Here is an 18,231-nt window from a genome sequence, read left to right on the forward strand (position 1 = left end):
TTTATCGAGTTGCTGTGATTAATGCGTCCCTGTGATGAAGATGCGATTTTTAATAATTTGTGCAATTAAAGAAATTTGAGACACATTCTGCTAATACTACTAAACTATTTTATTTATAACTAAGGCTGCGAAATCTTGACACAGCTAAACTTATATTTTTATGTGGAAGTGCTACTGTTACTTTTAGTCGCGACAGTGACTAGGAAGTGAAAAAATACTAAAAGCAATAAAAGAGTCGTTCTTGTTATATTCCAAACCAACAGATGTTAATAGCTTGCTGACTTGTTTAAATAATAATTATATTATTGACTGAAATTCAATGGCTGCGGCAACAAAACTGTTAAGAAAATCATTGGGCGGTATTTCGCAAATACAGCAATATCGAAACATTGGTAAGTTATTTCGCAAACATTTTGAGTGCCGCATGCGGAAACTTTATGTAACGCCGGATGGGTTTTATGTTAGTAAAGTAACCTATTAATTTTTGTGAGTTAAAGTTTCATTAATAATTGGTAACTAAAAAACTAGCAAAATCAGCGAACAGTACTTCAAATGGACAGCGGAATGAACTTTTCAATCAAGAGCGGAGCCGCCAGCAGGGTGCAGTTGGTCGAGTTGAGAAGATCGAAGTACGTTATTTGGGTCTACCCGAGGATGTGACATTGGTCATGAATAATAACATCTCGACTCCATATAATTGCGCTCAGCACTTAAGCGAGGGCCTCTGCAAACGAAGTGCATTAGCATTAATAGACGGAAGTGTTCCCTGGGATATGCACAGGCCTCTGCAGGAATCCTGCACGCTGCAGCTTCTTAACTTTAACGTATCCGATCCGCATTTAGTTAACAAGTGAGTGAAACAAAATATCGGCGTATACACAGTAGACTAACAATATTATAAAATATTATTAGAGCCTTTTGGCGCACCTGCAGCTTCATGCTAGGTGCTGCCTTGCAGAGGGTTTTTAAACAGGAAGCTAATCTTCAATTACACAGCTTTCCGGGACCAAATAGTAAGTTTAAATATATACACTACAGTTGAACAATATTTATCGATAATACTTTGCAGTTAAATCGGGAAGCTTTGTTCATGACATCGTGCTTGGCGTGCAAAACTGGGAGCCGACGAAAGCTGAAATGCGAGCCATTTCAGCAGAAATGGTTAAACTGGCGGCACAGGACTTCCGCATTGAGCGCTTGGAGGTGGATCTGGATCTAGCAACGGAAATGTTCAAAGACCTACGCTATAAAAGTGAGCAATTACCAAGTATTGCACAGCAGCATCAGAATCGCGTAACGCTTTATCGCCTTGGCGAACATATTGACATTTCGCGTGGCCCAATGGTAGCCTCCACCCGTTTCCTTGGAAAATGCACTGTGTTAGCGGCACACAAGTTGGCCAATGAAGGTGTATCGGACGCATTTTACCGAGTACAAGGCGTGGCCCTGCCCGCCGGCTTTGCATTAAATCACTTTGCATACGGCTTGCTGGAGCAGCGTGCCCAGAAGTTGGTCAGTCTGATTACTTGTGAATATCGACTCCTTACATTCAGTAATCCTCTTTTTAATACCCATTGCAGAACCCCGCTCGTTTGCCCAACGAACCCTTTGAGGAACAACGACAAATGCAATTATCTTAAATTGAAATGAAAGCTTAGTACATATATTCACAAGAGGTTCTTTAATATTTAAAGCTATAGTCTACAAAAATGTTTACCCCATACATTAAAGATCGTTATAAAGACCTTAATTGTAAATATTGTAACAGATTTTGTATTTTTTGTAAGTCCCTAAAGCTGTGCACAAAAATACCTCTTAATTGGAACATATATTTATTGCATACACTATTATTGTTTATAAAAACAAAGACTGTGTAATTTTTATTGCATATATCTTGTACATATCTAAGCATAAATATGTGCGATAGTTTAAATTTTTGGTTGATATTTAAAATTCACCTGCTCGGCAATGATCATTCAATGGAACACTACCAAATATAATGTTTATACTATATATATAATTTTGTACGGATTGGCTGTCAAGGTTTCTTCGATCTCTAAAGACTAGTGGAAGCAAACAGAAAACAGTTTCGTGCTACGAGTCAACTAACATTTAAGAGGTTAGGTGTATTTTAGTCAATGGATCACGAGCAGACAAAAGACTATATACATATGTTTGTATATTTAATGTATACTACTAACTAAGCAACCAATCGTATGTTCATTAGTTTTTGGGCTAGTTTAACAGCGTTTGGTTTTCCACACTGATTTTCTGTAAATTTTTTAACAACCTCATGTTGCCACTACGGTTTTTGGATAATTGAGATTCTAATACTGTGAAACAGTGAGGGATTCAAAAACTTTGGAATAAATCCTCTAAATCGTGCTCATTGACTGCAATAATTAACATTATGGCTCCTCCCAGGAAAATGCCTAATATTTGAATGAATATGCCTTTCGGGTCGTTGGCCTGATCGGGGCTGTGAGCCACGCTCATCGTTGGCACCAGATCGGCAAATGCTATGTACAGGAAGGATCCCGCAGTTGCCGCATATATCCACTGAGTCATGTCGTTGCCAATGCCGACAAGCAGCAAGCCAATGGACATACCCACAAAACTCAGCACCGAGCTGACAATATTCATATAGATGGCACGACGTATGGATACGCCCGTTTGTATAAGCAAAGCAAAGTCGCCCAGCTCGTGGGGCAGTTCATGACATAGGACGGCAAAGGCAGTAGCTAGCCCTGTGACGGGATCGCTGGCAAAGGCGGCTCCTATGGCCAGGCCATCGGTAAGATTGTGGAGTCCGTCGCCAATAATGACCATGAATGCCACTGGGGTCAGTGGGCGATTTGGAGACTTTTGATCCTCTTTTGTCTCGTGCAGCATGACATTCAGTTCACGAGGTGTCTGTGCCTCGAGTGTTGCCTGTACCTTGTCCACATCTTTCTGTGTGCTGTGCGTGTTCGGGTGAGTGTGATTGTGTGCGTGACCGTGTCCATGGCCATGTCTGTGTCCATGACCAGCCTTATCGCCCTTTAAGATCGGGATGAGGTTTTCCAGCACATACATGAATAAGGCTGCAAGAAAAGCACTGCCGCAGAGCAGAGCTGCCTCCGTGCTGTGCTTGTGGCCGCGCTCCTTGTCCTTGTCTATCAAACGAATAGTGTCCAATGCATGCTCGTGCTTCTCCTCCTTAAAAAGCGCATGTGGCAGCAGGTGCATAAAGGCGTCTCCCGCAAGTGTGCCAACGGCTATCGCCACTAGGAACTTAAGTATCTTCTGATAAGCCATCGTCTTCATTAGCGGCACGAGCAGAATACCCAGCAGCCCACAAGCTTTAAAGGCAGGTTTGCTTAGTGATTTGAGAGATGTGAGACTTTAATGCGATATTCACCTGAGAGCACAAACATGGAAATGCTCGCATATATCCAAGCTGTGAACAATGAAGTATTAAAATATACTCTAATGACTTCCTCTTTAGAGAATTACCATTCCAGATCCTCAGTCCCCTGTCCATCTCAGAATGCTTTGGATGCGGTGCCGGCTGAATACAAACTCCATTGTCGATCTGTGCCAGCAGCGCTGGGCACAACTTCATGAATGCGCCTGTTGTGATCCGAACGTTGTTGATGAACTCATTATACTCCTCCTCCCAATTGTGCTCCTCCGTCTTGACAATCTGCCTGTACCGTGTGCCGCGGTGCAGATCGTTGTGATCCACAATCAGCGTCAGCAGCGACTTTGGCGATAGGCACGTGGCCTCAGGGAACGGTGTTCCATCTATGGCAGCTGCAGACGGTAAAAAGATAGTTTTTTTTTTTCATTTCAATAGGGTATTCGTGCCATCGCGATTTCCCTTAAACCAACATTACGGAAATAAAGCTTTAATAAAAAACATTAAAATCACCATTGAGTGAGATATTGTCTTAATTTAAGTATTGAATTTTGAAAAAACACGGTAGTACTTGAGCCAATATATTTCATTTTATAAATTTTTAACTACATGCAAAAGATTTAACAAAAAAATCAGTGAAATTACTTTAGATAAGATCGTATATTTAACAATATATATATCAAACATAAAAGCCCGCTTTTTACAAGAGCTATATAAATCACACCTGAGCAAGGTAACGGGTAATAAAAATGCTTCCGATTTTTGTCAGTGAAATGTGTAGTGAAACTGGGCAGGTATACATAATCATAAAACGAATGGGAAAAGATCAACAGTTATGGTGCGTTTTTCATTTCCTCCATCATTATAGGTCTGCGTTTATAGTCCAGGGTGATATGATTACAAGTATGGGGATCGTTTTACTGACTTTTTGTTGACGTTGCTTTAGCACGTTCAGCGATATGTCTAGACGGATACATATCTATGTATGTATATACAACACCTCTGTATATAAGTAATCGCAAAACAATAGATATAAATTATCTGTATTTATCTGGAATTAACTCTTAACTGTAAGGAAATAGTGCACTCAGCCCCACTGTACGGGGTTCTAACTTGACTAGAGACCGAGATATAGATTATGATCTGGCTGCCAGTCTTAGCTCCATTCTAGAACTAAATGTCGCATTTGACGAGAACAACAACACGTTCTTATCATTATGTCTTTTTGTAGTTCGCCTTCTAATCAAATATAGTAATTGAAGGGAATATTAAAGCTTCTTAGCGTTTATATTTGTATTTAAATTATCTATTGCTAAATGGGGATCTACGAACTGCTTCAGATTGTTAGATAATATATAATATTTATATGGCGTTGGCACAATTAATGATAACCCAAAGCCACAATATCCTATATTTGAATGCGACAATTGGAACGGGAAAAATATACCTATGTATATCGCATTTAAAATTACGTGGAGATATTTCACCTTAGTCTCATTAGTATGGATTGGCATATTGACAGTCAGGCGGATGCTTCCAAGATCAATATAGTGTTCTTTTCCTTATCCGTCTACCTATTATACTCGTCAAGAAACAGTTCGTATACTTAGTCGGGGATGAAGAACACGCCAGCTTATAATTGTCGTTTAAGTTCTCATTTAAACTCATTGTGTTCTCATTGTCGTGGGTACCTTGCACTTTTCCATTGTCAAGTGCTCCGCTCGATTGTGGTGGGAATATTTGACGTATACTTGACTTACGCATACGCATACATACATATGTACATATATGTATATCAAGTGTACATATATCTGAGTAAACAAAAAACAAGCATGGCTTAAGCCATACGACTGATTTACAATGCTTAATAAAATTCGAGGCAAATTGGCTATAAATAATTAGAGCTCATCTTATCTCATCTATTCGCAAAAATTCAAGAGTAGCTGCTTACCACTGCTCTCCCTGGGGTGTCGATGCTTGGGATCGTGCATCTCTCGGAACTCAATCAGAGAGACATCATCAATGGAGTTATTTTCGATATTGTCGTCCTTCTTATGCAGCTGATTGATAGACAGCAACACGTCATTGGAGGCATCATCAGTACTAGAATACGTTGAGTTAATCTTCACCTTGGTGGTGTTGTAGCCTTCCGGCCGGTGCTCTTCTATCGTATGCGTAGGACCAAATTCGATATGCCCAAGGCCCAAGTTGTACATCAAGTGCTCCAAGCCCTATGTACAAATATATGTGGAATAGAAATATTAAATTTACATGTAATAGCGAGGAGAAATTACAGTGAGTAATGTGGTATTAATAATAAAGTAACACTTCAAAAGAATAGGGAAATTTATATATGTATGTACTTAAAATAACATCAAAAACAACTTTTTTTCGATGATACATGCTTCAAATGATAAGTTAGGTTATTTTAGGCCACATAAGGATGAGCTTATAATCGACCCAATCAAAGTAAATTTGTCTACTGAAAGCCCAACGCATTACACTGCATCCATCGAAAATGAACAGATATTCAAATATAGGTTCATTTACTGACAAAATATTTGTTTATGCGGCGTCACGTGTTAACTGTGGATGCACGAGAATCTCACAAAAATCACTTGTTACCGAGCAAAGCAATTATATATTTACATGTCTATGCACGCCTCCACTTACATATTAATGATGGAAAATTGAATGAAGCTGGGTTCGTACACACTTGACTTGACTTGACAGCCTCTGTCCATTGGCATGGGCATAGGGAGTGCGGCCTGTCTGTTAACAGCTGAGAGAGTAGCACAGCTATTATTTATATAGTTTAGGACACTCAGAAGTCCATTTGAGATCAGGCCCATCAAGGGGTAAACGATAAAGTTTTTGGCGGCAGTCCACAGCTGTATGGATTTTTTAAGCAGTTGTTTTGTATGTAAAGTCTGTCAGTCACATTAGTATACACGCGCTTAACCCATAAGCCAAAATAAAAACAAGTAAGTACTGACTGCGGATTACTCATTCACATCGCATCAGCGATTTAGTAGCTAAGTTTAGTTCTAATACTGACGAAACTTCAGTTTTATAATTGGATGCTATACACCCCGAAAATGTGAAAATTACAGGATATTTTTCGATCTGTCAAGCCCCTAAAGGGGCGTAAAAATTATTATTATTATTATTATTATTATTATTGTCTCATCGATAGAAGAGGTTACTAGTAACTTAACTATCTAAATTTGAAGCTTCTAGCTCGTATACTTTACGAGATATAAACTTTTGCGGTCCGCATCAATAGTGTCCAAAATATAGCAGAACTTGAAAAATCATTATATTTTCAGGTCCGTTTTGCTACGCTCCTAGTAGGCGTACACATATACATATGTATAATTTGTTCATTTATCTTTATAAAATCATAACAATCTAGCTGTAAGACTCTAGGAGATATAGTTTTATCCGATTTGCCACGTCCCCAATGGGCGTAGATATATCCGCCATAGCAGGTGTTCTTCTGTGGTGGTCGACGCGGATCTACATTCCGATTTGCCACGCCCCTAGTGGGCGGATCGGGAAAATTTTTACACTTCAGAAATCGGAGATATACACGAGTATGTGTTGCTTTAATAATGCCGAAAAAAGTGAGTTCATACGATTAGACGGACGAACAGCAAGACGGATATTGCGCAAAACCAATATACTCATTTCTTTTTCGCGAATGAGTATGAAAAGTGAGTGTACTACATTTTGTGTTGGTATACTGAATTATACCCTGTAAACACATTCTGTATTTATAAATTATATGGAAATCTTATCTTATGAGATTAAATGTATGTGTTCAAATTGAGCAAATAAAATATCCCTATGTGTATCTCTATTATAGATACATAGACTTATTTATATAATAGCACATGGATATCTGTTACTTACTTTGAATTTCTACAGGGTATACGCATTGCTCTAACTTCTAACATCACTGCCGATATTAGTGGACCAGAAGGGTACCGCCGTTTTACTTTCATTCAGCATATTCTATGCCAAGAGCTGTTGCCGGGACATGCGCTACCCAGCCATGATGGCTGGAGCATGTGGTCGCTTAGTTGGCATGCCGCATACGTAACGAGACTTTCATTTAAGTGCATAGAGGTATTGCGTAGTGCCGGCGACGCCTACGCATGAGTAATGCCAATTAATTGGACTTGGCTGAATACCTTATGGACAGGTGTCAGCATCGCCATCAGGCATGTACATAATGCACTAATACATAAACATGTATATATAAACATACATATGTATAAATATTGATAGCACGAATGTATTATGGTCAAAGGCTATTGCCTAATTTTTACTGCCCATTCATGATATGCTTGCGAAAAAATAGGCAAAAATAATTATACTCAAATTATTTGGATGAATAATATTGATGGTACGCGAATTCATATATAGTATCATTAATTTGTATAATTATATTTAATAAATAGTGCAAACCTCTTCCACCTAAATCAAACTGAGTGTGTTATGCGTGTTGATACTAAACTCTCTGATATGTCATCTCTGCTGACCTTATCGATGTTTAAAATCATAGTAAAAACTTAACGTTCTTAAGTAACGCAACAAGAGATTAAGGTACTCAAACAAAAGGTTTGCATTATTTGCATTACTTTAATGTGTCTTAGTAAACGTTGTTGAAAATAATATTATTCTAGTAGCATTTCTGTTCGACAATTGATGAGGACTATCTATAAAATTACTTTTGAGCCTTATTTACGACTTTCAAATTGTTAAAGGATCATTTTGAAAATTAAATTTTATAATTGAACTCAAAGCAAAGCATTAATTTTTACTAGAAGGAGAGGCAATCCGCTCTATCCCTTTCATTTGTTCTTTATTATTTAGATAATGTCAGCTATTTAGTGTCACAAGCTTTGCATCACATCGCACATAGCATAAGCCGTCGCTTCTTAATATTTAGAAATGATTGGTCTATGGGTGACTGCTATGATTCGTACTTACGAAACATTTGTATAGGCGACCGACTCTTCATAAATATAACCGACCGACTCTTCAAGTATATATACATATAAATATCGCGATGTATCTGAATGTATCTGTCCTTGTGCGTGCTTGCGGGAGTGTTTGCCAGACGAGTGATAAGCATATGTCAAGATTTTGATTAAATTTATGATACCGTTAATGCTAAGAGTACATGAACAGCCTCTGGCTACGGTTCGACGTTCGTTGTCTGTAATAAAAGGCTCCGTGTATAAGAATGATTATAAAGATTACTATTGTTGCGACGATTGCTACAGCCCAAGCCTAGTATTTACTATCTAGTTCTACGTTTTAACTGGCACACATTTATGTAACGAACGATCACACAAATACATAATACTTCTGGGATATCCGAGACAAGGTTTCAGATTTCACTCCCAATAAAGTGTTGGTCATTGAAGACTCTTAACAGTTTTGGAAATCGTCAGCCAATGTGATAAACAGTGAAAATATAGAAATTACCTACTATATTTGACACGTCGAATAGTACATACCCTTTGAGATGTGAAAGTGAGAACAGATTATAAGATTAATTGAAGCGTATAGCTTCATAAAATCTTTTTACTAATGATTTCATTATTTTATATATATTGTCTTCTTAATTTTTCTTGCATAACATCAAATCGTATTTTAAAAAAGTCATAAATAACTAAATTTATTTATTGTTGCCAATAACGGTTACAACAACAAGAACTGAAAATGTTTCCAAAAATGAGGGAGACACTAAGCTGATTGACTCATCTCTTAAGAACAATCAACTAAACTTTCCTTAAATTCTTTATCATGAAAAGTGACTGTTGCGTGTGTTTTTACCAAAGCTGCAAACACACAATTCCCAAATGGTAACAGATTAGCAAGTGTGGCACAGTAAAGGTGATTCAACACAAATACATGACCTAGACCCGTGTAAAACTTAAAAATTTTACAGAAATATATCCATGTAGCTATAAACTGTATGAATTGGACTAATTTAAAAATTTCGGACAAACATATGTGGGCGATTAATCTAGTTGATGAACTTTATTTGGGTTTACCTCGAAGCTAATGGTGTTGCGACTACCGTACTTTTCAAATATCTGCGTCACATAACGATTATATTCGGACGATGCGTAAATCGTGGTACCCCAAAGCAGCCCGACGAAAAGGTATAGACCGATAGACTTCAGCGCCATTGCAAATAGTTTCAAAAGTTTATTACTTTAAAGAACACTTTTTATTTTCACGATTTGTGCCGAACAATTATTATGCCGCTCTAATCATTTCAAAGGCGATTTCAATTTAAATGCCAGAGTCGGAACGCAGGTGTCCGTAATCCCGTTCGGAGGTCTATTGAGCGACCATCTCGTCTGTGCGCCGCTTTTGCACTGATCTTAATCGCTTCTCAGCGCTCGTCGCTCGTCGCATTTATTTGTTTGCCAAGCTTTCGAAATTTCGAGAGCTTTTACTGCTGCCGACCGATATTTACCTTGGGCTTTTAAATGCAGATAAAAGCTGTCTGATTTTGGCTTGACTGCGAACAGTCTTTGGCTAGAAAAGCGTATTATTATATATTTTGTAAAACTTATACAATATGATTTGATTTACACGAGTACAAAATTTGTTACAACATCATACTTCTGTTTGCATAATAACTCTTATTTCTAACTTATATGAGAAAGTTAATCTATTGTTGGTTTTGGGTTTGTCTTTTCTCTATTTATTTTTTTTTATTTGTGCTTAAACGCTCTATATATATGTATAGATTTGTATATATGTATATATATAGTCGTACATAATCACATACAACATATTTAGATTTACAAGCTAACGATATTGGTTTTTAATTGACTTCTTTGAGAATTATAAGATATTTACAAAAATGGTATTTGGAAAAGCTTGCCGAGCCTATGAGGTACCTATAATAATTGCTTAGCAGGCGAATTATTCATTGATCATTGATTCCTACAGAGAAGGCACTTGATTAGCCCTAATAATATTAATTGAATCTTAGTCGAACTTATCCTGATTTGGCATACAGATGAAGAATTTGGAGCACCACATATTTATAGTTTGAGAGGTGTCGGCCAACCATTGAACCGGATTATGTATGGTCAAATAGTAGACGGGAATGCCGGAAAGTATGATCACAGTGCCGACGCTCACCTCGGTGGGGGACTGCGTACAGGATGCGATGACCAGGAACAGGCAGACAATAAGATAAATGATGGGTAGTGATAGATTGACGCGTATGGGTCGTTCCGCCTTGGGTTGCTTAAACCGCAACCAGAGTAAGCCAGACACAGAGACGAGCGTGAAGAGTGCTTCCACATAGCTAACGTAGTTGATGAGCACATATGTGTCCTTTATGAACAGCAACATCAGCGTAATTAGACACTGTAAGAAGAAAAATATGAGCTATGATGTCTTGCGGGATTTTAGTAGTCCAGATTCTTACCAGAAATATTAATGATGGCACCGGCGTTAGGCAATTAATGTTTATTAGCGAAATCGCCGCTGGTAGATGGCCATTGCGTGCTCCCACAAAAAACAAGCGAGATGATGCAAAGATGGCGCCGTTCAAGGAACCAAACGTCGAGCACGCCACAGCAAAGGGCATTATCCACGACAGGAAGCCCAGCATTTTGTCGCCGAAAGTCACGGCTACGGCATCAGATGTTAGTATTTCATCAGTGGAAAGCACCGAAAAGTATGCTACGTTAGTCACCATATAAATGATCGTGACAACCGGCATCGATATGCAAATGGCACGCGGTAAATTACGGTACGGATCTTTCAATTCCTCTGTAACGAAGTTCAAGTAGTTCCAGCCCGAGTAAGAAAACAACCCGCTGTAGAAGGCCAGCGCTATGTATCCAGGCTCTTTGTGTCCTCCGCTAAACGGCTGATCCCAGTAGTCTGTGTTGCCACCCGCCAAGTACCACACGCCAGCACCCACAATTACCATGAGCGCAACCACCTTTGTACCTGTGAATATGTCCGTTACCCGAGTGACCCATTTCACGTTGTAGCAGTTGATGACAGTCAGGACACCTGTTCAATATCATATATGATAAGAGTGCTATATGATACTATTACAAATCACCACTTACAGATCATAGCAGCGGCCAACAGCTGAACAGCCTCTATAGGTGCTTCGCATGAGGGCCAAAATGGTTTCAGCAGATACTGGGCGAATGTTAGCGCTGTGATGGCATTGCCGGTGGGCACAAGTATGAGCAGCGCTACCCACAGATACAGAAACGCAGGCAATGGCCCAAATGCAGTGCCAATATAGGCGTAGTCACCTCCTGATTTCGGTATCATGGTACCTACAAAAATAAAAACGTTTAGTTTTATGGCAACTCATTGATAATACGATCCTTGGTATTCTACATTTATAGTCAAAGGTCCTGATCTAGATTTTTAAAAGAATAGATGAGGATTTGAAATAAGGCTTTTATATTTCTCAGGCAGATGCAAAATTTAATGAAATATTAAACTTCATAACAGGATTATTTTCATAGATTTGTCTTTCATGTGGAAATTGTTTCTCGAGAAAATGTCCATGTACTTTTTGTAGAATTTAACGGAATCTATGCCACACAGTATCTGTTTGACTTATTACTTATGATTTAGCTTCATTTTGAAAAATCATTTGAAGATGCTTTTCCCCACAAGAAAACACTGTTTAATATAATTATAATTATAATTATATTTAAGTTTTAAAATATAACGAATTATTATTGTATTTAAGTTTTAATAGAATCTCTTATTGTTAAATTTTGATCATGAAAAATCTGTAATCAATAATGAACAATGAACTATGAATAATGAGTTAGGAATAATAAATAATAAATTACGAATAATTAATTATGATAATAAAGAATGAATAGTGAATAGTAACAAGTAAGAAAATTCTAGTCGAGACTGCTCGACTACTATCCCCTGAACCCTCCAAGCCACTGATATTTCGATTGCACTTGGGATGCGCTGCAGTGCTGGCAATATTTTGAGAATTTATTTATTGAGTAATTTGATTTCTAGATGTGATCTTCACACGTGTGTAAGCCCTCCAAGTGTACATACGCGTTCTGCAAAAGTAAAGTAAAGTTAAAGAAATCTTGATACAAATATACCGCAAGCCTCCTAACAGTGTTGAAGTGCTGCTGCAGTATCTTCTCTAAGACACCAAAGACGCCAAAGTCGTCAAAACTACTTTTGTGCCAGCGAAATTGCAAAGTGGAGCCCCGGCCACACACCGGCGGCCACGATCAAAACAGCTGAGCAAATTAGCTGGGCTTTCGCAACAAAGCTCAACTGGTTTGTGTCTTCGGAATCGTCATCACCCAAGAAATATAGCATACTTCTAGGGCGAAGTAAAACAAAAGAGCGATGAACACTGACAGTCTAGCAGCTGAATCCGAAAGGATTAAGGCAGAAATGCAGAGCAGAATTGATGCACGTATGGCACCAGCATCTAACAAGCCCGATCCAGCTATTATTGAGTTTCTTCAACAGCAGCAGCGACAATTCGACGTCATTAATGCTGAAATCAAAGCAATGCGAGAGCTGCAAGCTCAGCAAGCAAACGTCTTGACCAGCCTTATGGCTCTCATAACAAAACTCAGCTCGCTTCGCGTGGGCATATGGAACGCTAATGGCCTGAGCAGCAAGGCTCAAGAATTAGCCGTATTCTTATCACGGAGAAACATCGACGTCATGCTGATTGCAGAAACTCGTGAATGCCCCACGCTAAAAATCTACGGATACGAACACTATCACGCTCATGGTGGTGGTGCTAACAGTTTCGGAGGATCCTCGCTGCTTATCCGCTCAACTCTGGCACTCACACCATCGGCTCAATTCTCCGACGCTACACTTCAATTCTCTGCCATTAGCCTTTCAACATCGACTGGCGAGATTGAGATTGCATCGATATACTGCCCGCCTAACGCAGATCTCTGTGTACAAGACATCGTACAACTCATCAATCGCAGAAACCAAAAAACGCTAATTGGAGGCGACTGGAATGGTTGGCACCCATTTTGGGGTAGCAGCAGAGCGAACCAACGCGGAGAGACAATATTCGACGCAATACAAAACGCACAATACTACATCCTGGCCACGGGAGCCCGCACACGCTACCCAATAAATGGACACCATCCCTCTGCAATCGACTTCGCTATCTACAGAGGAATAGGCGACAGACTCTTGAGCATTGAAGAATGTCTCGATCTGTCTTCGGATCATCTTCCGCTGATAGTCACCGTCCACGCTCACCCACAACCTTTCCTCTCACCCCTCTCAAAATCTGCTTGAGTACAAACGATGGACAAGGAGCCGCTGGATTAGAAAGCGCATAGCCAGCGACAAAAGCAGATATAATGAAGCTACCAGACAGCTCAAAGTTGCCCTGGCCCACATGCAATGTACGCGTATTAGAGAGGCGCTAGAACGAGCAGATACTCCAGCTGGGGCGGAATTTCAGCTATGGCGATATACGCGCAATATTAAAAGGCAGCCTCTGCGTCGTCACCCCATCCTGAGTGCTAAGGGTCAGTGGCTTACTGGAGACGAAGCGCAGGCCGAAGCCTTTGCTGACCACCTCTATGAGCAATTCTCGCCGTTGCTAACTACCGAGCTGCCAGATCTAAATAGCATCAGAAGAACTGCGAACTCTCCTATCCCAGAAGGTATCCCCATCGAAGCATCCACAAAGGCAGAGGTTCTCAAGCAGCTGAAAGCTGTAAAAGCAAAAAAGGCGGCGGGACACGACCGAATAGATGGAAAAGTTATCAAGGCATTGCCTGATTCAGCTATAGACAACTTCGTAGTATTATGCAATGCCATCCTTCGCATTCAGCACTTTCCGTCCTGCTGGAAACGTGCTGAGATAATTATGATCCTGAAGCCTGGAAAACCCGAAAAGGAAATTGCTTCCTACAGACCCATCAGTTTGCTACCGGTACTCTCTAAAGTATTCGAAAGAATACTGCTGCGAAGAGTACTGAACGAGCTGAGTCTAAGAAGTACCATACCAGAGCATCAATCCGGCTTCAGGAGACAGTCTTTCTCGATGTCAAGCAGGCATTCGACCGGGTGTGGCATCTGGGTCTCCTTGACAAGATTAGAAAAGCCTTACCTGTCTCCCACTTCAAGTTGCTAGCTTCCTATCTATCAGGAAGAAGCTTCAAGGTGCTAAAAGGACAGGCAAAATCTACACTACATACACACTCTACACCGCAGACATGCCGTTGCCTCTCAGTAACAGCGACATGCTTATAGCGACATACGCAGACGACACCGCCATACTGAGTCGCAACAAGTCGCCCGAAGTAGCCTCTAGTCAAATGCAAGTTTACTTGCAGGATCTCAATCGGTGGCTAACTCGCTGGAGCATCGGAGTCAACGCCCAAAAGTCCACGCACATCACATTTGCAACCAGAAGGAGAGCCTGGGAGACTGACCTATGGCCCGCACATAACTGAGACAGCCAAAAAGTGCAAGTTCAAATTAAAAAAACTTGACTGGATGTTAAGAAGCTATAGCCCTCTGTCACTACAAAGTAAGAGGCATATATACAACGCAATAGTGGCACCGGTCTTTACTTATGCAATGCCTTTATGGGGGTCTGCTGCAAAAACTCACATAAGCAAAATTCAAGTCATACAAAACAAAGCACTAAGGACTTGGACCGGAGCCGAATGGTACGTCAAAAACGAAACCCTGCACACCGACCTCGAGATACCGACAATTGCTGAGCTCAGCACAGCACAAGGTACGCGGACAGATTATCCGCCCACCCAAACCAGCTTGAAGCCAATTTATTAACGAACACCATCAACAGAAGGCTGAAAAGTTCACACCCCATGGACCTGAAAAGTGACCTCAATTAAAGTAACATCTAGTAATAAAGGCATATAGCCAATTTAATAGTTAAGGTACCCTTATAAATAATATATTTTAACAAAAAATATATTTTAACAAAAATGGAAATTGTATAAAATGCATCTTAATATATATTTAAAATTTGGAGACTCTAGCTTTAAAGATGTAGGAAATATAATTTTATAACTGATTTTCGATAACAAAATAACGAGATGAGTTATCGATTTTTAATAATAAGCTCGATATGCGCGCGCTATGTATGACATGACATGTATGTACGTATGTATGCTATGACATTTTTTAAAAAAATTTGAAGTCTCTAGCTCTTATATCTTCTGAAATCGACGCGTTCAAGCATACGGACAGACGGACGCACAGACTGACAGGGCCAAATCGAAAAGAAAAGAAAGAATATATATACTTTGTGGGGTCTGCCACGTCTCCTTCTGCCTGTTACATAGACTTTAACAAAACTATTATACCCTGATTTCCCGTTTTCAATGGATTCAGGATTCAGTCATCCGATAACTTTTTTATCGAGAATAATCGAACTTTTTTTTTTCAGCCTAATTTGAACACTTTTAGATTTGGAGACTTTAGATTTAATGTGTACATATACTTGATGAATAAAATACTTTTGTAATTTACAGATTTCGGTTACCACTCCCCCTTCTCCAAAATTTGTGAAAACGTACTTAAAATACAAGAGACTTGTGATTTGGAATATACACACAATTAAACATTATGATTACGTTCTGAAAGTTTCATTATAGTTGTATGTCTACAAAAGAAATTATTAGACAAAAATATTCTCATAATAGCCCAACCGCATTTAGTGCTTATACGTACATAAAAGAAATGCATAAATGCATAAAAGAAATGCAAAATGATTAAAATATTAGCTTGGAAGGTTCAGGGTATATAGGCTCGACTAGAGCCTTCATAATTGCCAATTTTGAATTCCGGATTAAGGATATATACATATTTAATGTATTGTAATATGTTTCTGTTTTACAGCTTCGAATGTTAGCAATTACTGTGCACTGAAGAATTCTCCACACGATATCTATAGAAGCCTGTAAAGGGCAAACTTATTCTTCTTCCAGTGAGAACACCTTTTTCTTTTGCATTAACTTAGATTATCTATTTATTGTAGTGGTCTTATCTCTTATATATAATAGATAATATGCTATAACAGGCATTGGTCTATGTCATCCATTCTATCGAGTTACTCTTCAGCTTGAGTTTATCAATTATCTTCGAGGCAGCGAGTCTTCATATGGGTGCTTTAATTAAATGACTGCCATAGAATTCAAAGCTTCTACAAACTTTTTTACACGGTTCTGAGCAGATATATGTAAATACTATAAGCAAATAACAGTTTAGCAAATCAAGTTTGTCAGACATTAAACACGTTCTATCTGTTATTCAAAATATGCGACTTGAAAAAAATAAAGAATACATAAAGAAATCACAATTTGAGGAGAATAAGAAGACAGTCGTTTGTTGTCTTGTTGAAGAAATTTACACAATCCGGATTTGTTCTAAATTGGCCTATTATTCTCTTTTTGCTTTATTGATGAAATTATAAGTGAAATAATTATATTTAAAATTGAATATATTTAGAACAATGTGGCGCATTTCTATATACTACTGTCGACTGGTATAACGTTATTATATACATATATCGACCTGAACGGATTATTTTTAAAGATCAGTAAAATTTTAGATTTGGTCCGGTCTACTCATCAGATTATTCACGACAAAAAATATGGAATTGAATTATATATGACCCTAATTGTAACACCTGTCGTAGCTGGCATGGCATTCAGCAAGTATTAACAAGGTCGTGCGCCACTTTTGGCAAAGGTGTAACAGGTGTTTCTTCGTCAGCACATCAAATGGCAAAGCTGACTGATGTCAGCGGATTTACAGGTGCTTACCTCATTTATTTACTCACCCAATTCGGCGTAGCATAGGGCACCCACCATGCTGAGAACTCCACAGAGCACCCACACGATGAGCGACTGTCCAATTGAGCCGGAGAACATGAGCACACCTTTGGGGCTAACGAAAATGCCGGCACCCACGATGACACCAACGATGATTGCGACGCCATCGAGCAATCCGATTTGTTTCTTGAGCTTTACTCCCGAACTCTGACTGGAGGTATCTGTGGCGGAATTGCTCCGGTCACGTGCTTTTTTATCACTGCCCGCCTCTATTGGCACCTCAAATACCTGACGCGGTATTAACGTATCGCTAGCTTGAATGCGTGTCATATTTTTCGACACGAATGCTCAGATATTTGGCGAATTACTTTGTTTTCAAATATTCGACTGCCACAAATTGGTCCTTTTGTTAAATAGCCTCGAAAATATAGTGTTTTGTGCATATGTACATATGTATGTACATACATATAATCGTGCACACTAATTTTATCGTTTTTCTTTTCTATTTGGTATTTTGAGTTCTCTGTCAGCCTGCGCTCTCCACACTCGCACTGCCAGCGTGGATTTTGTTCAGTTTCAAGCAAAATTTCGTGTTTTACTTTGCGGTCGGCCTCATGCTTTACTTTTCTTTATACTTTACTTTACTTGTCGCACTTTCGTATGTGCTTCTGCTTGTGAGTGTGTGTATGTATAAGTGTGTGTACGTACATATGTTGTATGTATGTCAGTGCACGCATGCACACTCATTTGGCTGCACACTAAAAAAACATAAAGCACACGTGGAGCGACACTCGCTCTTAAACAGTTTTAGTGAGAAGAGTTCGCTGTGCGATGAACAGCATCGTTTGTTTGGCGTGTTATTTTCAAAACTTTTGCCGTTTAAATTGTTATTTCAATTTCGGATCGGTTTCGGTTTCTATTCCTGCTCACAATTCAAGAATTAGCTTCACGCGCTGCGCTGCCCGATCGACCGCA

General features: G+C 39.2%; 3 protein-coding genes and 1 long non-coding RNA gene across 5 annotated transcripts in view; 1 reads left to right on the forward strand and 3 right to left on the reverse strand.

Annotated features, from left to right (window-relative positions):
* The window catches only part of LOC149091547 (uncharacterized), an 83,070-nt gene that overhangs the window by 31,701 nt on the left and 33,138 nt on the right, over nt 1-18,231 (reverse strand). The window lies entirely within an intron of this gene.
* mRpL39 (mitochondrial ribosomal protein L39) lies at nt 210-1,757 on the forward strand. The gene is made up of 5 exons (XM_018100272.3): nt 210-392; nt 529-850; nt 913-1,013; nt 1,070-1,512; nt 1,581-1,757. Exons 1-5 carry the CDS (start codon nt 320-322, stop codon nt 1,638-1,640), a joined length of 999 nt encoding a protein of 332 aa, XP_017955761.1. The 5' UTR covers nt 210-319; the 3' UTR covers nt 1,641-1,757.
* Nucleotides 1,665-9,795, reverse strand: Zip71B (Zinc/iron regulated transporter-related protein 71B). Its single transcript, XM_018100260.3, has 5 exons — nt 9,472-9,795; nt 5,352-5,631; nt 3,496-3,795; nt 3,401-3,439; nt 1,665-3,341 (listed from the first exon to the last, which is right to left on the reverse strand). The coding sequence occupies exons 1-5, from the start codon at nt 9,607-9,609 to the stop codon at nt 2,353-2,355; spliced, it is 1,746 nt and encodes a 581-aa protein (XP_017955749.1). The 5' UTR covers nt 9,610-9,795; the 3' UTR covers nt 1,665-2,352.
* On the reverse strand, nt 10,227-17,610 carry mnd (L-type amino acid transporter minidiscs). Of its 2 annotated transcripts, XM_018100266.3 has the most exons (4): nt 17,265-17,605; nt 11,527-11,745; nt 10,872-11,467; nt 10,227-10,810 (listed from the first exon to the last, which is right to left on the reverse strand). In XM_018100266.3, exons 1-4 carry the CDS (start codon nt 17,584-17,586, stop codon nt 10,424-10,426), a joined length of 1,524 nt encoding a protein of 507 aa, XP_017955755.1. In that variant the 5' UTR covers nt 17,587-17,605; the 3' UTR covers nt 10,227-10,423. The 2 variants fall into 2 exon arrangements, with proteins under 2 accessions (XP_017955755.1, XP_089116620.1); XM_089260494.1 differs by lacking the exon at nt 11,527-11,745 and having other exon boundaries at nt 17,265-17,610.

Source organism: Drosophila navojoa, chromosome 4 (assembly GCF_054131105.1).
Source record: "Drosophila navojoa isolate 15081-1374.11 chromosome 4, UAZ_NAV_1.0, whole genome shotgun sequence".
NCBI lineage: Eukaryota > Metazoa > Arthropoda > Insecta > Diptera > Drosophilidae > Drosophila > Drosophila navojoa.

Excerpts from the sequence above, each read along its gene's own strand:
- mRpL39 (XM_018100272.3), top strand. The coding sequence starts at position 320 with ATGGCTGCGGCAACAAAACTGTTAAGAAAATCATTGGGCGGTATTTCG. Across the intron at positions 393-528 it reads ACAGCAATATCGAAACATTG|CAAAATCAGCGAACAGTACT; the intron begins GTAAGTTATTTC and ends CTAAAAAACTAG. Across the intron at positions 851-912 it reads GATCCGCATTTAGTTAACAA|AGCCTTTTGGCGCACCTGCA; the intron begins GTGAGTGAAACA and ends AAATATTATTAG.
- Zip71B (XM_018100260.3), bottom strand. The coding sequence starts at position 9,609 with ATGGCGCTGAAGTCTATCGGTCTATACCTTTTCGTCGGGCTGCTTTGG. Across the intron at positions 5,632-9,471 it reads GCAACACCATTAGCTTCGAG|GGCTTGGAGCACTTGATGTA; the intron begins GTAAACCCAAAT and ends ATTTGTACATAG. Across the intron at positions 3,440-3,495 it reads GGGACTGAGGATCTGGAATG|CTTGGATATATGCGAGCATT; the intron begins GTAATTCTCTAA and ends CATTGTTCACAG.
- mnd (XM_018100266.3), bottom strand. The coding sequence starts at position 17,586 with ATGACACGCATTCAAGCTAGCGATACGTTAATACCGCGTCAGGTATTT. Across the intron at positions 11,746-17,264 it reads CCTATGCTACGCCGAATTGG|GTACCATGATACCGAAATCA; the intron begins GTGAGTAAATAA and ends TTATTTTTGTAG. Across the intron at positions 11,468-11,526 it reads GTTGGCCGCTGCTATGATCT|GTGTCCTGACTGTCATCAAC; the intron begins GTAAGTGGTGAT and ends GATATTGAACAG.